The following is a 15745-nucleotide window of genomic DNA, read 5'->3' on the forward strand; positions in this document are numbered from 1 at the left end:
TAGAACTGATACGTGAATTCAGCAAAGTAGCAGGATTCAAAATTAATATCCAGAAACCAGTTGCATTTTTATATGCCAATAACGAACTAACAGAAAAGGAAATAAAGAAAACAATCCCATTCACAATTGCTTCAAAAAGAATAAAATACCTAGGAATAAATCTAACCAAGGATGGAAAAAGCCTGTACTCAGAAAATTATAAGACACTGAGGAAAGAAGTTGAAGAAGATACAAGTGGAAGCACATACTGGGTACACGGATAGGGAGAATTAACATCATTAAAATGTCCGTACTATCCACAGCAATCTATAGATTCAAAGAAATTTCTCTCAAGGTTCCAATGGCATATTCCACAGACCTAGGACAAATGTTCCAAAAATTTCTGTGGAACCACAAAAGGTCCCACATAGCAACAGCAATCCTGAGAAAGAAGAATAAAGTCAGAGAAATCACACTACCTAATATGAAACTATACTATAAGGTCATAGTAATCAAGACAGCTTGGTACTGCCATAAAAACATAGATCGGTGGAACAGAATAGAGAGACCAGAAATAAACCCACACCTTTATAGTCAATTAATATTTTTTAAATTATTTTATTGTTGTTCAATTACAGTTGAACATTACAGTTGAATTACAGTTTACCCCCCACCACTTCCCCCCCACCGCAGCCAAACCCACCTCCCTCCCTTGCTTCCACATCCCCCCTTGGTTTTGTCCATGTGTCCTTTATAGTTGTTCCTGAAGACCCTCTCCCCCATTATCCCCTCCCACCTGCCCTCTGGTTACTGTCAATTAATGTTTGACAGAGGAAGCAAACATATACAATGGGCTAAATATAGTTTATTCAATGAATAGCATTGGAAAAATTGGACAGATATGTGCAGAAAAATGAAACTAGACCACCTTCTTCTACCACACACAAGAACAAATTCAAAATAAATCAAAGACTTAAATGTTAGGCCCAAACCCATAAAAATCCTACAAGAAAACAGAGGCAGCAAGATCTTGGACATTTCTCTAAGCTATATTTTATAAGATATATCTTCCCAGGTAAGGGAAACAAAAGAAAAAATAACAAACAGAACTACATTAAGTTAAAAAGTTTTTGCACAGCAAAGGAAATCATCAACAAAATAAAAAGATAACTTACAGAATGGGAGAACATATTCACTGATACATCTGACAAGGAGTTAATATCCAAAATTTATAAAGTACTTGCAAAACTCAACACCAAAAATACCAAGAGCCCAATTTAAAAGTGAGCAAAAGACCTGAAGAGACACTTCTCTAAGGAAGACATACAGATGGCCAATAGACATATGAAAAGATGCTCAACATCACTAATCATCAGAGAAATGCAAATTAAAACCACAATGAGATACCATCTTACACCTGTCAGAATGACTATCATTAATAAATTAACAAACAACAAGTGCTGGTGAAGATGTGGAGAAAGGGGAACCCTTTTGCACTATTGGTGGGAATGCAGATTGGTGCAGCCATTGTGGAAAGCAGTATGGAGATACCTCAAAAAATTGAAATGGAACTGCCTTATGACCCAGCAGTCTCACTCCTGGAAATATCTTCTAAGGAACCCAAAACACTAATTTGAAAGAACATAAGCACCCCCATGTTCATTGCAATGTTATCTGAAACCACCAAGATATGGAAGCAATCCAAGTGTCCATCGGTGGATGAGTGGATAAAACACCTGTGGGACATTTACACAATGGAATACTACTCGGCCATAAAAAAGAAGAAAGTTTTACGCTTTGTGACAGTATGGATGGAACTGGAGACTATTATGCTAAGTGAAATAACCCAGTCAGAGAAAGACAAATAACATATGATTTCCAAATGTGGAATCTAATAAACAAACTGATCTAACAAGGAAAATGGGAACAGACTCAGAGGTGGAGAGCAGGATGACAGCTAGTGCAGGGGGGTGGTTAGGGGTAGAGGGATTGAGCAAAAAGGAAAAAGGGCTCATGGACATGGACAGCAGTGTGGTTATTGCTGGAGGGAGGGGAGTATAAAGGGATTAAAGGGTAATGAAAAAATACATTAAATTTTAAAAATTGTATTTATTGAGCGAATGAATAAGGAGTCTACTAACCACTGTGCACTTTAGGAAACGAGACCCTGAAGAAGATGATGAGCATAGATGCTTGTGCAAAAGCTGCTGTGTGAACTGAAGAAGCATTGCCTTGGAATGTGAATCAGCAGGGCCTCAGAGCCCTGACTGCCCCACTCGCTGACTCTCTTAATCTTCCTGTGATCAGTTTCTTTGTCTATAACATGGTGTACTTATTGCTTCTTTGTAGCATGGTTGAGAATATTAAAAGAGTTTGTGTACGTAAAGTGCCTAAAATACCTTATACAATTAATATATAACTATATATTTATATATAACTATAACCCTAACAAATGAGAGTCATTATGATGATTATTATTTACCTTACACATACAGCCCTGGGGAATATTTAAATCAAAGCTCTACATCACCAAATTTAGTGCCAACTGCAACTACACTAAAAGTAAGAAATCAAAGGGCCCTTTTCTCTAACATACACAGGTACTCTTAGTGAAACCAAGGTACGGCCAAGGTTCATTGATATTTCTCATTGTCCTTATAAAACTTTTGTCTTCTTCACCTTGTGAAAATGCTGAGTGGTAAGAAACGGGCCTTCATCTCTGAATGATACCATCAGAACCTTTCACATTTGGCTAAAGACTCATTCTTTATACGTAATTGACTGAGAAATGAGTCCCTCCGAATTTGGATGTAGTGACAGTTTTAGACTAATTTTCTTAAGTTCTTGATAGGACATTCATAGCACATTAGCATCAGGCATTACTTTCATTGATGTTTTTTGCTATAACATGGAGTAATTTATCATAACAAACAAAGTGGACCGACCTAGCAGAAGGATGCGGTTTGGGACAGGAAGTAGCATCGTGACGTTCTGACCCCTCACCCAGTCAGAAGTCAGAGAGCGCAGCCCACCTGACTTTCAAGCCTGAGAATCCTGGTTTCCATGTGCAGTTGTCAGTAATATCCTTCTGATACTGATGTTTTCTTTTTTGGTTTTATCAAATGAATTTGTATCTACTTTGTTCCGAGCATGGCTCTGAGCAATTTATGTATCTTCCCATTTAATCTTCACAGTGGCTCTGTGACATCTATGCCAATTTACAGAGAGGAAAGTAAGGCTAAGTGGATAGCCCGCCCCAAAACCCAGAGCTATAAAGGCTAAACAGGGATTCACACCCATCTGTCTGACTTAACACTGGCTTTGCTGTCACGTTACCACTCGTCCCCACCGGTGTCTGATGGATGAACCTTCCCAGACACTATAGCAGAAGACAGCATCTTGTGAGTGCAGTTAATTTGTTGGCTTTCCTTTTTAGCTGTGACTGGATTTTTTTGCAAGAACAAAGGCCTGCTGTTTATAAACATAGAAAATCATTAAGCAGTCTTCGTGGCAAGCACAACAAATCTGTCATTTCCCCTAAAGTCTTAAGCATATTTAGAAGAGAATGGTTCAGGGTTTTTGCCAACTTTGCTATAAAGTCTCTACTCACTGCTCCACTTCAAATCAAATAACTTGTTTTACTTGTCAAGTGATATATGTATGGTTGAAATTAAAGTAAAACCAAATGATTGTGTGTGTGTGTTTTACCCCAATGACATTTGGACACTTATCAGGCCCTTTGAGCAAGTACTTTGACTAGCAGAGTATGTTCTATGAATGGCTAGATATTGTAGAATGTTCCTGGAATACTTTTTGATTCATATTTAACTCACTACAAAACTCAGAAGATTTCACCTGTCTTCTAATGCAAATTTTTTAAAGCAAAGGATACATACTGTCATTTCTACCTCTTCCAACAACTATATGAAAGGAAAAGAATCCATATTCCCTGTAAGAAAAGTTTCTGGTAACAAGGGATGACTAGTCATTTTGAAACTTCAGGAGTCAAAGGTGATAGCTTGAACACATGCATTTAGCTCCGCTCCCACGCCACACCCCATTTTAAAATTACAATGTAGACTTTTCAAAAGGAAAAGAAACATACAGAGATGAGGAAAGGGAAAATAGACACAGCAACAAAATTCGGAAGTGGCAAAGAAGATAGACAATTTAAAGATGCAGAAGGGAAAGCTGACAGTGAACCTGACTTATACCCTAAACTCCCAACAGGCCCAGGAATTGGTGAAATCAGGAACTTCTAAGTGAGAGTCATGGTAGGACTAAGACAAGAGGATTGGTTGGAAGTCTATGAAGAATGAATTAGTCCCTCAGATGCCTTCTCCCACTTAGCACAGCTAGGCGCTCCTTTCCTTCCTGGCAGAAGCCCAGCTTTATTCTCTGGGAAGCGTGACACAGCAGGTCCCCAGACGGGGAGAGCACAGCTGAGTGTTGCAGGGCTGCTCTAAAACCAGCGCAGGTGAAAGTTTACGTAGTGACTGTTGAGATCGCTCAAAGAGTCCAGGTAGCCAGACTTATACCCTCCAAACAAGAGAAAGAATCAGGGCTGTCTGACCCAGAGAAACAGCCTGGTCTGACTAGACAACAAAGACCAAACTCCACAAGCTCCACTCAGATGTACCAAGTTTCGGCTTCTTAGGGTCACACTCTCATGTGAACAGAGAGCTAAGAAAAAAAACAGACACTTGAGGAAAGAATCTAATATGCAAGACTACCACCAAAGATAGAGAAGAAAACCATAAAAATAGCATGTGCAGGAAGAAGAAAGGAAGAAACTGTCATTAACATCATTAGCAACGTAAGATATTATATCCACGGGAGGGAAGAAATGATTACTATTGCTAAATAACATACAGAGGAGAACAAAAGAGCTCTTGAAGCTTAATAATATGGCAGAAATGAAAAATTCAATGAAATATAAGAGAATAAATTGGAGAAAAGTTTCTAGAAATTAGAACAAAAATAAATGAGGAATCCAGAGTAGATAGGAATTATACAGGATGAGTCCAAATAACACAACATCCAAATAATAGCCATTACAGGAAGAAAGAAGAAAGTAAAGCACCAAATAAATTTCAGAAAATTTCTTAGAATTGATGGATATCAGTTTCCAAATTGAAGGGTACTTTGAGCCATGGATGAAAATAGACCTACACCAAGGCACATTATCATGAGTTTTAAAAACACTAAGACAAAAAAGGCAAATATACAGGCTTCCAATGGCAGAAGGAAGGAGGGAGTTTTTATGCAATGTATCAGAATACAAATAATAATCAAATAATCAGAATAGCATCAGACTTCTCAACAGCAACTCCATAATTTAGAAAACAATGGAAGAATACACTAACTGAAATGAAGAATACATTACAGGGAGTCAGCAATGGAGTAGATGAAGCAGAGGATCAAATCAGAAATTTGGAAGATAAGGAAGTAGAAATCACCCAATCAGAATGGCTAAAAGAAAAAAGGATAAAAAGAATGAGGATAGTGTTCAATATAAGGAGCCTCTGGGACAACTTCAAGCATGCCAACATTCCCATCATGGGGGTGAGAATCCCAAACACGATGGACCCAAAGAGGCCCGGACTCATCATAATTAAAACGCCAAAAGTTAAAGACAAAAAGAGAACCTAAAAAACGGCAAGAGAAAAACAGTTAATTATCTACAAGGGAGCTCCCATGAGTCTGTCAGCTGATTTCTCAACAGGAACTTTGCAGGCCAGAAGGGATTGGCAAGAAATACTCAAAGTGATGAAAAGCAAGGACCTACAACCAAGATTGCTCTATCCAGCAAAACAATCATTTAGAATCTAAGGACAGATGAATGGCTCCCAGTCAAGAAAAAGCTAAAGGAGTTCATCACCAATAAACCAGTATTACAAGAAACATTAATGGTCTTCTCTAAGAAGGAAAAAAGATCAAAATAATTCATAATAAAATGCCAATAAATTCATATCTATCAACAATTATTTTCAATCCATTGCAAATGGATTAAATGCTTCAATCAATAGACAAATGGAGCCTGAATAGATAACAAAACAAGACCCTTACATATGCTGACTACAAGAGACTCACTTTAAATCAAAAGACACACACAGACTGAAAGTAAAGGGATGGAAAAAAGATACTTCATGAAAATAGAAACATGTGAACATGATGGTGGTATAGAGGTGAAAGAAAACTAACTCCTCCTTTTTCATAATAGGAAGTAAATAAATAACACTGCAAGTGAGTGTTAGTAGTTGTATGCTATTAGCAATATATAAGCAGCATCTGGTTGTATCAAGATATAGAAGTTGCATCTGGATAAGCAAAAAATAAGGGCTGCTCTTTTAGAATTTTAACTCTTTAAATTGTATGCATGTGTAATTTTTATTAAATAAAAATTTGTATAAATAAAAAGTAAATTTAAAAAAGTAATATAGTAAGTAGTTTCCTTGTGAGGATCAAGACTGTGTACTTATGGGCAGCATGAGAGACACACAGTAATTACAAATGGGTAGCTGCGCTTTGGGGCAGCAAAGACGCTGTCGAAGACCTGACAGTGAGCTCTGAAAAAGCTTGTAGATGACTTAAAACATGGTCTCCAGTAACAATAAAACAACTGACATTGGTGATACAAGTGAAGAGTTTGAATTAAAGTTACATTATGAACTATGAGTGGGAAAAAGGCTGTATTTTAAATTATATATATATATATCCTATAACATGGGATTTTGCTCTTTTGTCAGCCTTTTAATTCTGTATGTTGACCCAGCTTATATCAAGATTTCAAAAGGTTATGATTTTTCTTTCTTTTTCAGGACCTAACAACCTTTCATTACCCTTCTTTTCTAAGCCACACTCCTTCCTCATTTAGTGTAACCTCCTCCCCACAGGGCATGTCTGTATGGCCTTCCAAGCAGGAATCACTTCTAGGAAGGGAGAAAACTGTTTCTTCCCTAACCAGCCCAGCCTCTCCTTTTTATCCAACTTTTCTGGGGCTTCATAGCCAGTGCCCAAAGCAGAAGTGCTTACGTCATAGTTGGTGTTCAATAACTACGTGTTAAAGGAATAATTCTGTAGAGAACTCTGATCGAATTCAAATATCTGAGTGCTAGCGTATTCTCACTCAAATACAAACTCAGAAGCCCTCAGGAGTGAGACAAGTCAGTGAGTGAGATCCTTCCGACGAGAACAGTGACAAGCTGATGGTTTCCAGAGGAGGGGGTGCGTTGGGGGGCCAGGTAAAAAGGGTGAAGAGATTGAGAAGTACAGATTGGTCTTTACAAAGTAGCCACAGGAATGTAAAGTACAGCATAGGAAAAATAGTCAATAATATTGTAATAACTATGTGTGGTGCCTGGTGGGTACTGGAAACATTGAGGGGAACACTTCATAAAAAATAGGATGATCTAACCACTATGCTATGCACCTGAAACTGATACAAAATAATATCGAATGTAAACTGTTTTTGAAAAACATTTTTAAAAGAGAACAAAAGGGAGACGGAAGGCTCCATCCAAAGGGGGCAGTGGGAAAGTGAGTCCAGGGAGGCTGGATAATCATAACAGTAACACTTACGTAGTGCATTCTACTTGCACTGGTTTAATCCCTTCACCTGCGAAAACAACCTTACAGCAAAAACTCCATGAGATAAGCACCACTATTGCCGTCCTCACCGTTTTGCAGAGAAGGAAACTAAAGAGCCTGAAGACTGCATGTTCAGGCACACATGGCTAATAAGCAGCAGAGCCAGGGTGTTCAACACAAGCAGTCTGGCTGCCAAGTCCCGGTAACCACTGTACCATCCATACTGCCCCTCCAATTTGTTTTAAAGAAGCTATACATTTATATGAAACCTACAATTTTGATATGCTGGCGGCTAATTTAATTTTTTTAAGCACCATAATCCAAGCAAAGCATGTTGGTGTGTGACATCTTCTCAGGGTGTACAAACCGTGCCCAAGTCCCCAAAGCATGCATCGCCACATTTAACGTGCCTGGTAGGCTCGGTGGTAACGCTGTCAGGAGCTCACAGAGATTTGGACCCACCGATGGGCTCGACTTTGTCAAACCAGTGGGCACCCACCATGATGAACCTTTCAAACCTCAGGTATGGTCTTGGTTAAAGGAGAAAGAGAAGGATCTAGCAAACGTGAGAATGGCCACCACACTTGTCTGTAGACCATAGGAAGTTTCAGACCTCCCTGCAAATTGGAGTGAGTTTGTCCAAGAGGTCACCGTGCTCTCTTCCTGCTGCAAAGAAGACACAGATGGGTTTAATGTATTTTCTTGCCTCTACTAGTGTTTTGTTTCAGATCATTTCAAGGGAACATGGATTTTTTTTAAACCAAGGGAAATATTGAGCATTCTGTGATGGTTACTTCTGTTTGGCAAAATATTCATTTTTGTGAATGTGTAAATTCATTGGCAGATGCTAGAAAAGTCATACTTGCTGGTAATAACAAAGTTTTTATTTTTGTGCCCATGCCCAGAACAATTTGCTGTGCTGAAATATGACATGAGTAAAAACGCTAGAAGTTTATATTCCTCTAGAGGAACTATTTCAAATCATTGAGTAGAGATATAAATTATGAATTAATTGTAGTGAATAGAATGTTTTACATTCTTTGCTAGAAGCCAAAAATAATGATTAAATGAAGCCCCATTAACACTTCCTGTGGACTAATTTAGATAGTGGGTAAGGTATTGGTATATGTGTTTGCTTTTCCTTTCCATGTTGTGCTGAGATATTAAACCATCTGTTGTTGTGTATAAACATTTTCCTGGGATTCAGATGGGATGATGAGCTATGATATGGTTCTCTGATTATTATGGGGTGATCAGACTGTTTATAAGAAAATCTTACTTTAGGGGCCTCTTAATGATCACTACAGGCTTAGGTTGGCAAAACATCTCCTCCTGGAAGCAAAATGTTTTTTACAAATGTTGCTGTGGTTAATTTTCATATCAGCCTAAATTAAATGATATTTCTAAATTCTTAAATTAAGGTGATATTTTTGTACTTACTTGGACTATAGTTCATCTTTAAGATTAATTCTAAGTAGACTTCTTCTTAATTTGTTTCCATTCTCATCAAATGGAAATATTTCTAAGAAAATTTATGAAGCTCAGAACTGACCACTGCGCCAGATAATAGTTTTATCTGTCAACTCAAGAAAACTTATGTGCACATGATTATTTTATGAATATGCATAAAATATAATTAAGTAACACCAAATATTTACTACTGTGAACCAAATAAAATGGTCATATTCCAAAACATTTTAGAACATTCTAGGTATGAATTTGTAAACAACGTTTAAAGATGTATACTATATCTAGCAAAAGATTTCCATCTAGGGGGAAAAAAAACAGCTTCTCATCCACTCCCCACACCCCAGGACACTTGAGTGATACAGTGCATTTCCGTGAACGAAGGGGTCCCCCCCGCCTTGAAAGGAGCTGAGAAAGGCAGGGAGAAGGGACCCTAGCAGGAGTCCCCCGTGGCTGTTAATATTCTCTTATTACAGCATCCACCCTTCATCATTCTCCCTCTCATGAGAATCACAGGTTAAAACAGATTTAAATCTGAGGGGCAGCTCTCCAGTTGCTTTTTGCAATTACAAATTTAAAATAACTTGACTTTAGTTTTTAAGTGTGTAAATACTTTAATGTAAAGGTGTTTTTACAGCAAGAAGATGCATTGGGCACATTTCTAATTCCTTTGTTGGTCATTTCTGCTTTACATACCCACTATGCTTGCATGAACAGTTGTTATAAAACAGGAAATGTATAGTAGTAGGGGAATCATGGGTATAAGGATGTGACTATTCTGTCTTCATTTTTATAGCACCGTCCAGTAGAAAACCAGGAGACCCCCTTGTCATTTCAGATATCAAAAAAGGCAGTGTGGCACACAGGTAAGCAAAATGGATTTTCTGGTCCATTCCAAGGCGTTTCTAAATTAAAGCAGAAACAATCCACATACAGTATATGCACGTACATTATATGCGCATGCAAACGCATAGGCATTTGTACTTTTTTCTCGCTTCATGACGGGAAAATCTTCACTCGTCCTGCAGTGGTCCACTGCCAGTATTACACTCTCGATGGAAACACCGCACTCCAGGTAGGTTTTCTTCCTACTGCAGCCACGCTGAGTTTCCCCGTGCAGGGGAAATGACAGAGGCGCCACGTCTCAGACCTCCCCGAAGTGCATCCCACCTTGGCGTTCCTCACTCCCTCAACCCTGTCCTAGTATCTAGACTGCCAAGAATCAAAAGGGTAGCGCAACAGTGCAGAGAAGCTCCAGGGGTCTGACTATAGACCAGAGACATTACCTTCCTTCCTAGGAACCTGAGAATTTCTGAGTGAAGCTTACAATGTTGTCCTGGTTTACTCAAAGACAGTGCAAGAAAAAAAACTGTTTTTAATACCCTGCAATTTAATGTCATGGTGGCCATCCAAAATAAGACTGAGGAAAAGGGGGGTTGTCAATAAAATTCAATTTGAACAGTTGAAGAACCCCTTTTCCTCTGCAGGCTACCATAACGCTACGTTACGCTTAGTGCCTCTTCAATGGCCTGGTGAAGAGCTCATCGGTACTCTTGTGTTGCTTTGCATTTATTAACAGAACCGGAACCCTGGAACTTGGGGATAAATTGCTTGCAATAGATAACATTCGGCTGGACAACTGTTCCATGGAAGATGCGGTTCAGATCCTGCAGCAGTGCGAAGACCTGGTAAAGCTCAAGATCCGCAAAGATGAGGATAACTCAGGTACTCGTAGCCTCCTTAGTTAACACTGATTTCTCTAACTGCCCATCTGTCCCAAAAGATAGTAGATCTTGCTGTTTTACTAACAACAGCTGGCTAGTGACACTGCGGCAGAGTTTTACATAGTTAAAAGGGTCTTTAAAATGTGCATTGGAAGTGCAGTATTTAAGTAATGGTGCTTTTAAATGATATAATTACGATAGTGTCCTTATTACAACTGGTATTTAAATAATTTTTAAAGAATTAAATGAAATTAGCACCCAGTACCACCCTAATACAACAGAACAAGTCCTTTTCAAGTTGATAGTTATATTACATAATTATAACCATAGTGCGTGTTACATTTTTACTTAATTTTATAAATACATTATGATTTTATAACTCTTAATATATGTCATTTTTATTTACTGACTATAATTTACCGTTCTTCTTACTTAGATCACTTTTAATTATTTATTTTATGGATAGTACAATCATGGATGTCTTTATGCATAGATATCGTTCTTCAACTTTTCTTCTCTTGAATTATTTCATTAGAAAATATTCCTAGAAGTAAGATTGCTGGGTCAGATGGAAAGGGAAATCTCACCAAGATGTGTGTTGTAGCATGTTTCCGTCTAAAAGGGCTGTATCCATTCTTACTGCTTCCAGCAATGTGTGAACCCACTGGAGGCGTGCTTCTCAAACTCTAGTGGGCCTCAGAATCTGCGGAGGAGCTTGTTAAAAAACAATCAAACAGAACAGAAACAAACTCATAGATACAGAGAACATGGTTAGCAGAGGGGAGAGAGGTTGGGGGAATGTAGGGAAAGGGGGAAGGACTAAGAAGTACAAATTGGCAGTTACGAAATAGTCTTGGGAATGTCAAGTACATTCAATAAGGGGCGTTAAATGTAAAGTACATTCCCTATGTAAAGTACAGCATGGGGAATGTAGTCACTAATATTGTGATAACTATGTATGATGCCAGATTGGTACCAAAATTATAGGAGCGATTGCTTCATAAGTTACATAAATGTCTGATCACTATGTTGTACACCTGAAACTAATAGTGTATGCCAACTATAATTAAAATATTAAGAATTATTTTTTTAAAAAACACAGTTCTTGGGCACTGCTCCCAAATGGGGCGTGAGATTCTGCATTTCTGACAAACTTCACCACGATGGGTGCTGCTCTGGTCTGAGGGCTGCACTCTGAGGCCCCGCAGTAGAAGCCCTTTGATCTGATTATACGACTAGAGCTCGTTAGAAAAAGGCCATTGATTGAAAGAGTCAGCTAATGTGGGGAATTATAGGGAGTATATTTACATCTACAATATAAATGTTTAATTTAAAATTTTGCCAGCCTTATGGGTAAAGCCAAGGCCTTTCATAAGAATATTCTGCTGATTATAGTTACAAGTCTTTTTACTTGTTTGCCTAAACCATAATACACAGTTTATGATTTCCACTTGTAGGAGTTATTTTGTTTATTTGTTTTAATAGTGAGAATTTTAAAAATTCAAAGCAATCAGAATGCTTACCCCATCTAGACTTTTATTTTCCCCAATGCTGTTGGGTTTTTCCTCTGCATAATTAATAGTAGATGTTTGCTTAATTAGCCCCCCTTATTGCATCTTTCCAAGCATTTGATTTTATTTTCATAGAAACACTAATCTCATATTTCATAGGTTATGTAAGATTCATTAAATTACGTAGTTACAATAACAAGTAGAACTGGGACAAAACAGGCCTGGGAATAAATGTAATTAACTCTAAATTTTTTAAGCTTACAACTCGAGAGGTAGCAAGAGCAGACATTCACAGGGGTGCTAGAGAGAAACCGATTAATCTGGAGCATTCTCTGTCATCGGCCAATGTAATTGACAGAGGATGGAGAGCCACAATTAATCCAGTGAATTGGTGAATTGGAGCTTGGTTAAGGGAGCTTCTGGTGTTTATAATTTCATCCAAACCAATAATGAGTTATTGTCCATGTTCTGGAATCACCGGTGATCAAACCCTCTAGACCTAGAGTTCATGGTTATGTCAGGCAATGTGTTCACGATTCCTAATCAAAGTCAAAACAAATCGATACTTAGATCCAACTGTACGGCCAGGAAGGATGATTCTGTCCAAATATATAACCAACATTTTAAAATATGCACAGATTTCTACTCATTGTTATTTCCCAAGCAACTGATTTTATGTTGCCAACATTCGCATCCCTCTCCGTACAAGCAGGCTTCGATTGCACTTTCTTTGGGGAGTTTTCTTTTCAAAAGCGGGATAAGGCCTCCAGGATCACTCTGCGTTCTGTGCTAGGGAAGAGGCAAAGCAGTGTGGAGAGCCCCATTTTGCATGATTTGCCAGGCTAAGCAGATCTCAGCTACCTTCCTTGCAGAGTGAAAAAGCCAAGCCAGGGGTGGATAAGTTTGGAGCTCACGGGTGGCGATGCTGCAATCCCAAAGCCAGGCTGAGCAGACACACTGGGAGGAGTTTCAGCAACAACTGAGCACTGGAAGAGCCAGATCCTACTTTCAGTTGTTGCTCTCCTCCGGCTCACTTTTTCCCCTTTAGACCTTTCCCTACCGTCCCTGTACCTAACACTATGGTAATCATAATACGCATATTAAGCATATCTTTCAGCCCCATTGGTTTCAGTGCTCTGCCTTGTACCTCACCCCTGGCTTGGCCTTTTCTCTCTGCAAGGAAGGTAGCTGAGATCTGCTTAGCTTGGTAAATCATGCAAAATGGGGTAAGGGCTTTTTACTCCACAGGGCTTTACCTCTTCCCTAGCACAGAACCCAGTGTGGTGCTGGAGGCTTTAGCCCAGTTTTGAAAGAAATTCCCAAAAGAAAGTGCAATCGAAGCATGATTTTCAGATGTTGTCTAAGTCTTTGTTTCTTCATTCGTTCATGCAGTCAGCATTCATAGTGTCTATGAGGTGAAAGGGACTGTGCTAAGGACTGCCAGTTCTTAGATTAAACGGGACACACTCCCTGCCTGCCCTTAAATCAGTCACCACCTTTATAAGGAAAACAGAAGAAAGTCAATGATTAACAACATGATGGATGTTCTAGGGGTATGCACAGAATGCTAAGAGAATGTGGAGGCTGCCATTGATGCCTGGAGAGCTCAAGGAATGCTTCTAACAACCTTGGTCTTGAGATTGTCTGGGAGGTATTGCTGGAATTAGTCACAGGAGGAGTACGAACCAAGCAGGAGGCCAGAGTGTACAGCGTATCCTACTAGCAGATGTAGCTAAAGCAACAACTATGTGTAAGGACTCAAAGCAGGAGAGTAAAGAACTGCTGAAGCCAGATTATTATGGCCCTTCTAAACGATGTTAAGACATTTGAAATTATCCCAGAAGTCAATGGGGAAGACTTATAGCAGGAGAGTGAGGCCATAGTAGCTGGTCAGGGAACACAGGTCACAACCATTTACTAAAACATTGAATGAGACATTTGAGAGCAACTGAATCAACTGTTTGTCGTCCAGTCTGGGGAAGCAGGAGAATAAAGTGAATAAGAGCACTAGATGGGCTTCACAACTGATACGTTGGGAGACTTAGGAAAATTAACTTCTCCGAGCACCAGCTTTCTCATCTATAAATGTCCATTTAATGCCTACTTTCTCTGGCTGCTTTCAGATCAAAGGAGGTAATGAATGGAAGTGCTCAGCAATAATGTGTGGCACCTAATAAGGCCCAATGAATGTTAATGATCAATAGTCATTATTATGGTGTTATTAAAGCTAATTTTAGCTGTATTTCACAGTGGCCAGATCTTTTGGAACACTTGATTGTAGGGATTTCCCTCCCTCTCTATTCAGACTATGCTGCCTTTGGGAGCCTTTGCATTTTCTATCTTTCGTTACCACAGAAACTTAAATTAAGTACAGCCAAAGGGTTCTTCCCTGGATCCCAGGCTCTAAAACAATGGTTATTCCCTAATCCCAAGCCCCACAAAGATCAAATAACCCTCTTGAAGTAGCATCTATTGTTTTGCCTTGATTGCATCTAGGTCCAATGTAAATGCAGAAGGGAGAGTTTGGAGATCTGAGAAGGAACTGAAGCAAAAACAGTAGAGAATTTGAAGGAATTGTAGGAAGAGAGAAATGGAGGCTTCCAAATCTGTCCCAGATACCGGTAACTTCTAAGGTTCTGCTTAGATCATGTAACAAACAGTAAGGAAGCTGTTCTAAATGGTTTGTTTACACAGGCCTGTCCCCCTCCAAGAAATGCAGCTTTACTCTGAAATGCATTCCATCACTTTCCATTGAAATGAACTTTGATTGACCTGTACATTTATGCATTCCAAAGGCTCTCTTGCAAATCCAAGCCTCCTATTCGGCCGCGGAATCAGCTGCCATTGTGGATTCAAGCCAGAGAGTGCTCGTTCTGTTAAACAGGCGGTGCTCAAGAAGCCTGAAAATCACGTTGCCCATAAGTAATGCTGCCATTTTGCATCTGTTCCGTGGTCCCATTCATTTTCTTAACTAGAGCTAAGCAGAACAAACAAGTAGGCTGGCCCCCTCTCATGTCTTTCACTAATAGTTGTAAACCTTCTGTTGTAATATAAAAGCTGTTTATAATATCATTACCATCTGGTTAGGCTCACTTTGCATCTTACTGGTGATCCTGCATTTTTCCTTTTCAGAAAGTTTCTGTTATGGTTCAACACTCCACTTGCTGCTTTCTAAGCTGGAGCAGCCCCAAGGAGAAGGTATCTTGGAGTGCTTCCACCTCCAAAACCACCTGAGCCACATGGGCAGTTATCACCCTGCTGCTAAGCTGCAGAACCGTTCACATGCCAGTTGAGCTAAAGCCCTAGAAGGCAGCTGGAACTGGAAGTGCAGCCTGAAGCTGGCTCAGCCACTCTTGGGACTGGGAAAGGAGGATATTCCATGTGTGCGGGTTCCCACAGTGGCAGCCCAGGTCTCATTCTCACACTTTGAATGAGCCAGATTGGGTTTGCCTCACTTTGGAGAAGGTAACTAGA

The 15745-nt window shown here is 39.3% G+C and overlaps 1 protein-coding gene across 6 annotated transcripts in view; it reads left to right on the forward strand.

Annotated features, from left to right (window-relative positions):
* Positions 1-15745, forward strand: part of GRIP1 (glutamate receptor interacting protein 1) — a 649796-nt gene that overhangs the window by 591622 nt on the left and 42429 nt on the right. For all 6 annotated transcript variants that reach the window (XM_045184615.3, XM_045184618.3, XM_045184613.3 and 3 more), the window contains 2 exons: positions 9833-9902; positions 10616-10761. In XM_045184615.3, the coding sequence (XP_045040550.1) occupies positions 9833-9902; positions 10616-10761 (216 nt within the window). The remainder of the gene's footprint in view (positions 1-9832; positions 9903-10615; positions 10762-15745) is intronic.

The sequence above is a fragment of the Desmodus rotundus genome, chromosome 3, assembly GCF_022682495.2.
Source record: "Desmodus rotundus isolate HL8 chromosome 3, HLdesRot8A.1, whole genome shotgun sequence".
Taxonomy (NCBI): domain Eukaryota; kingdom Metazoa; phylum Chordata; class Mammalia; order Chiroptera; family Phyllostomidae; genus Desmodus; species Desmodus rotundus.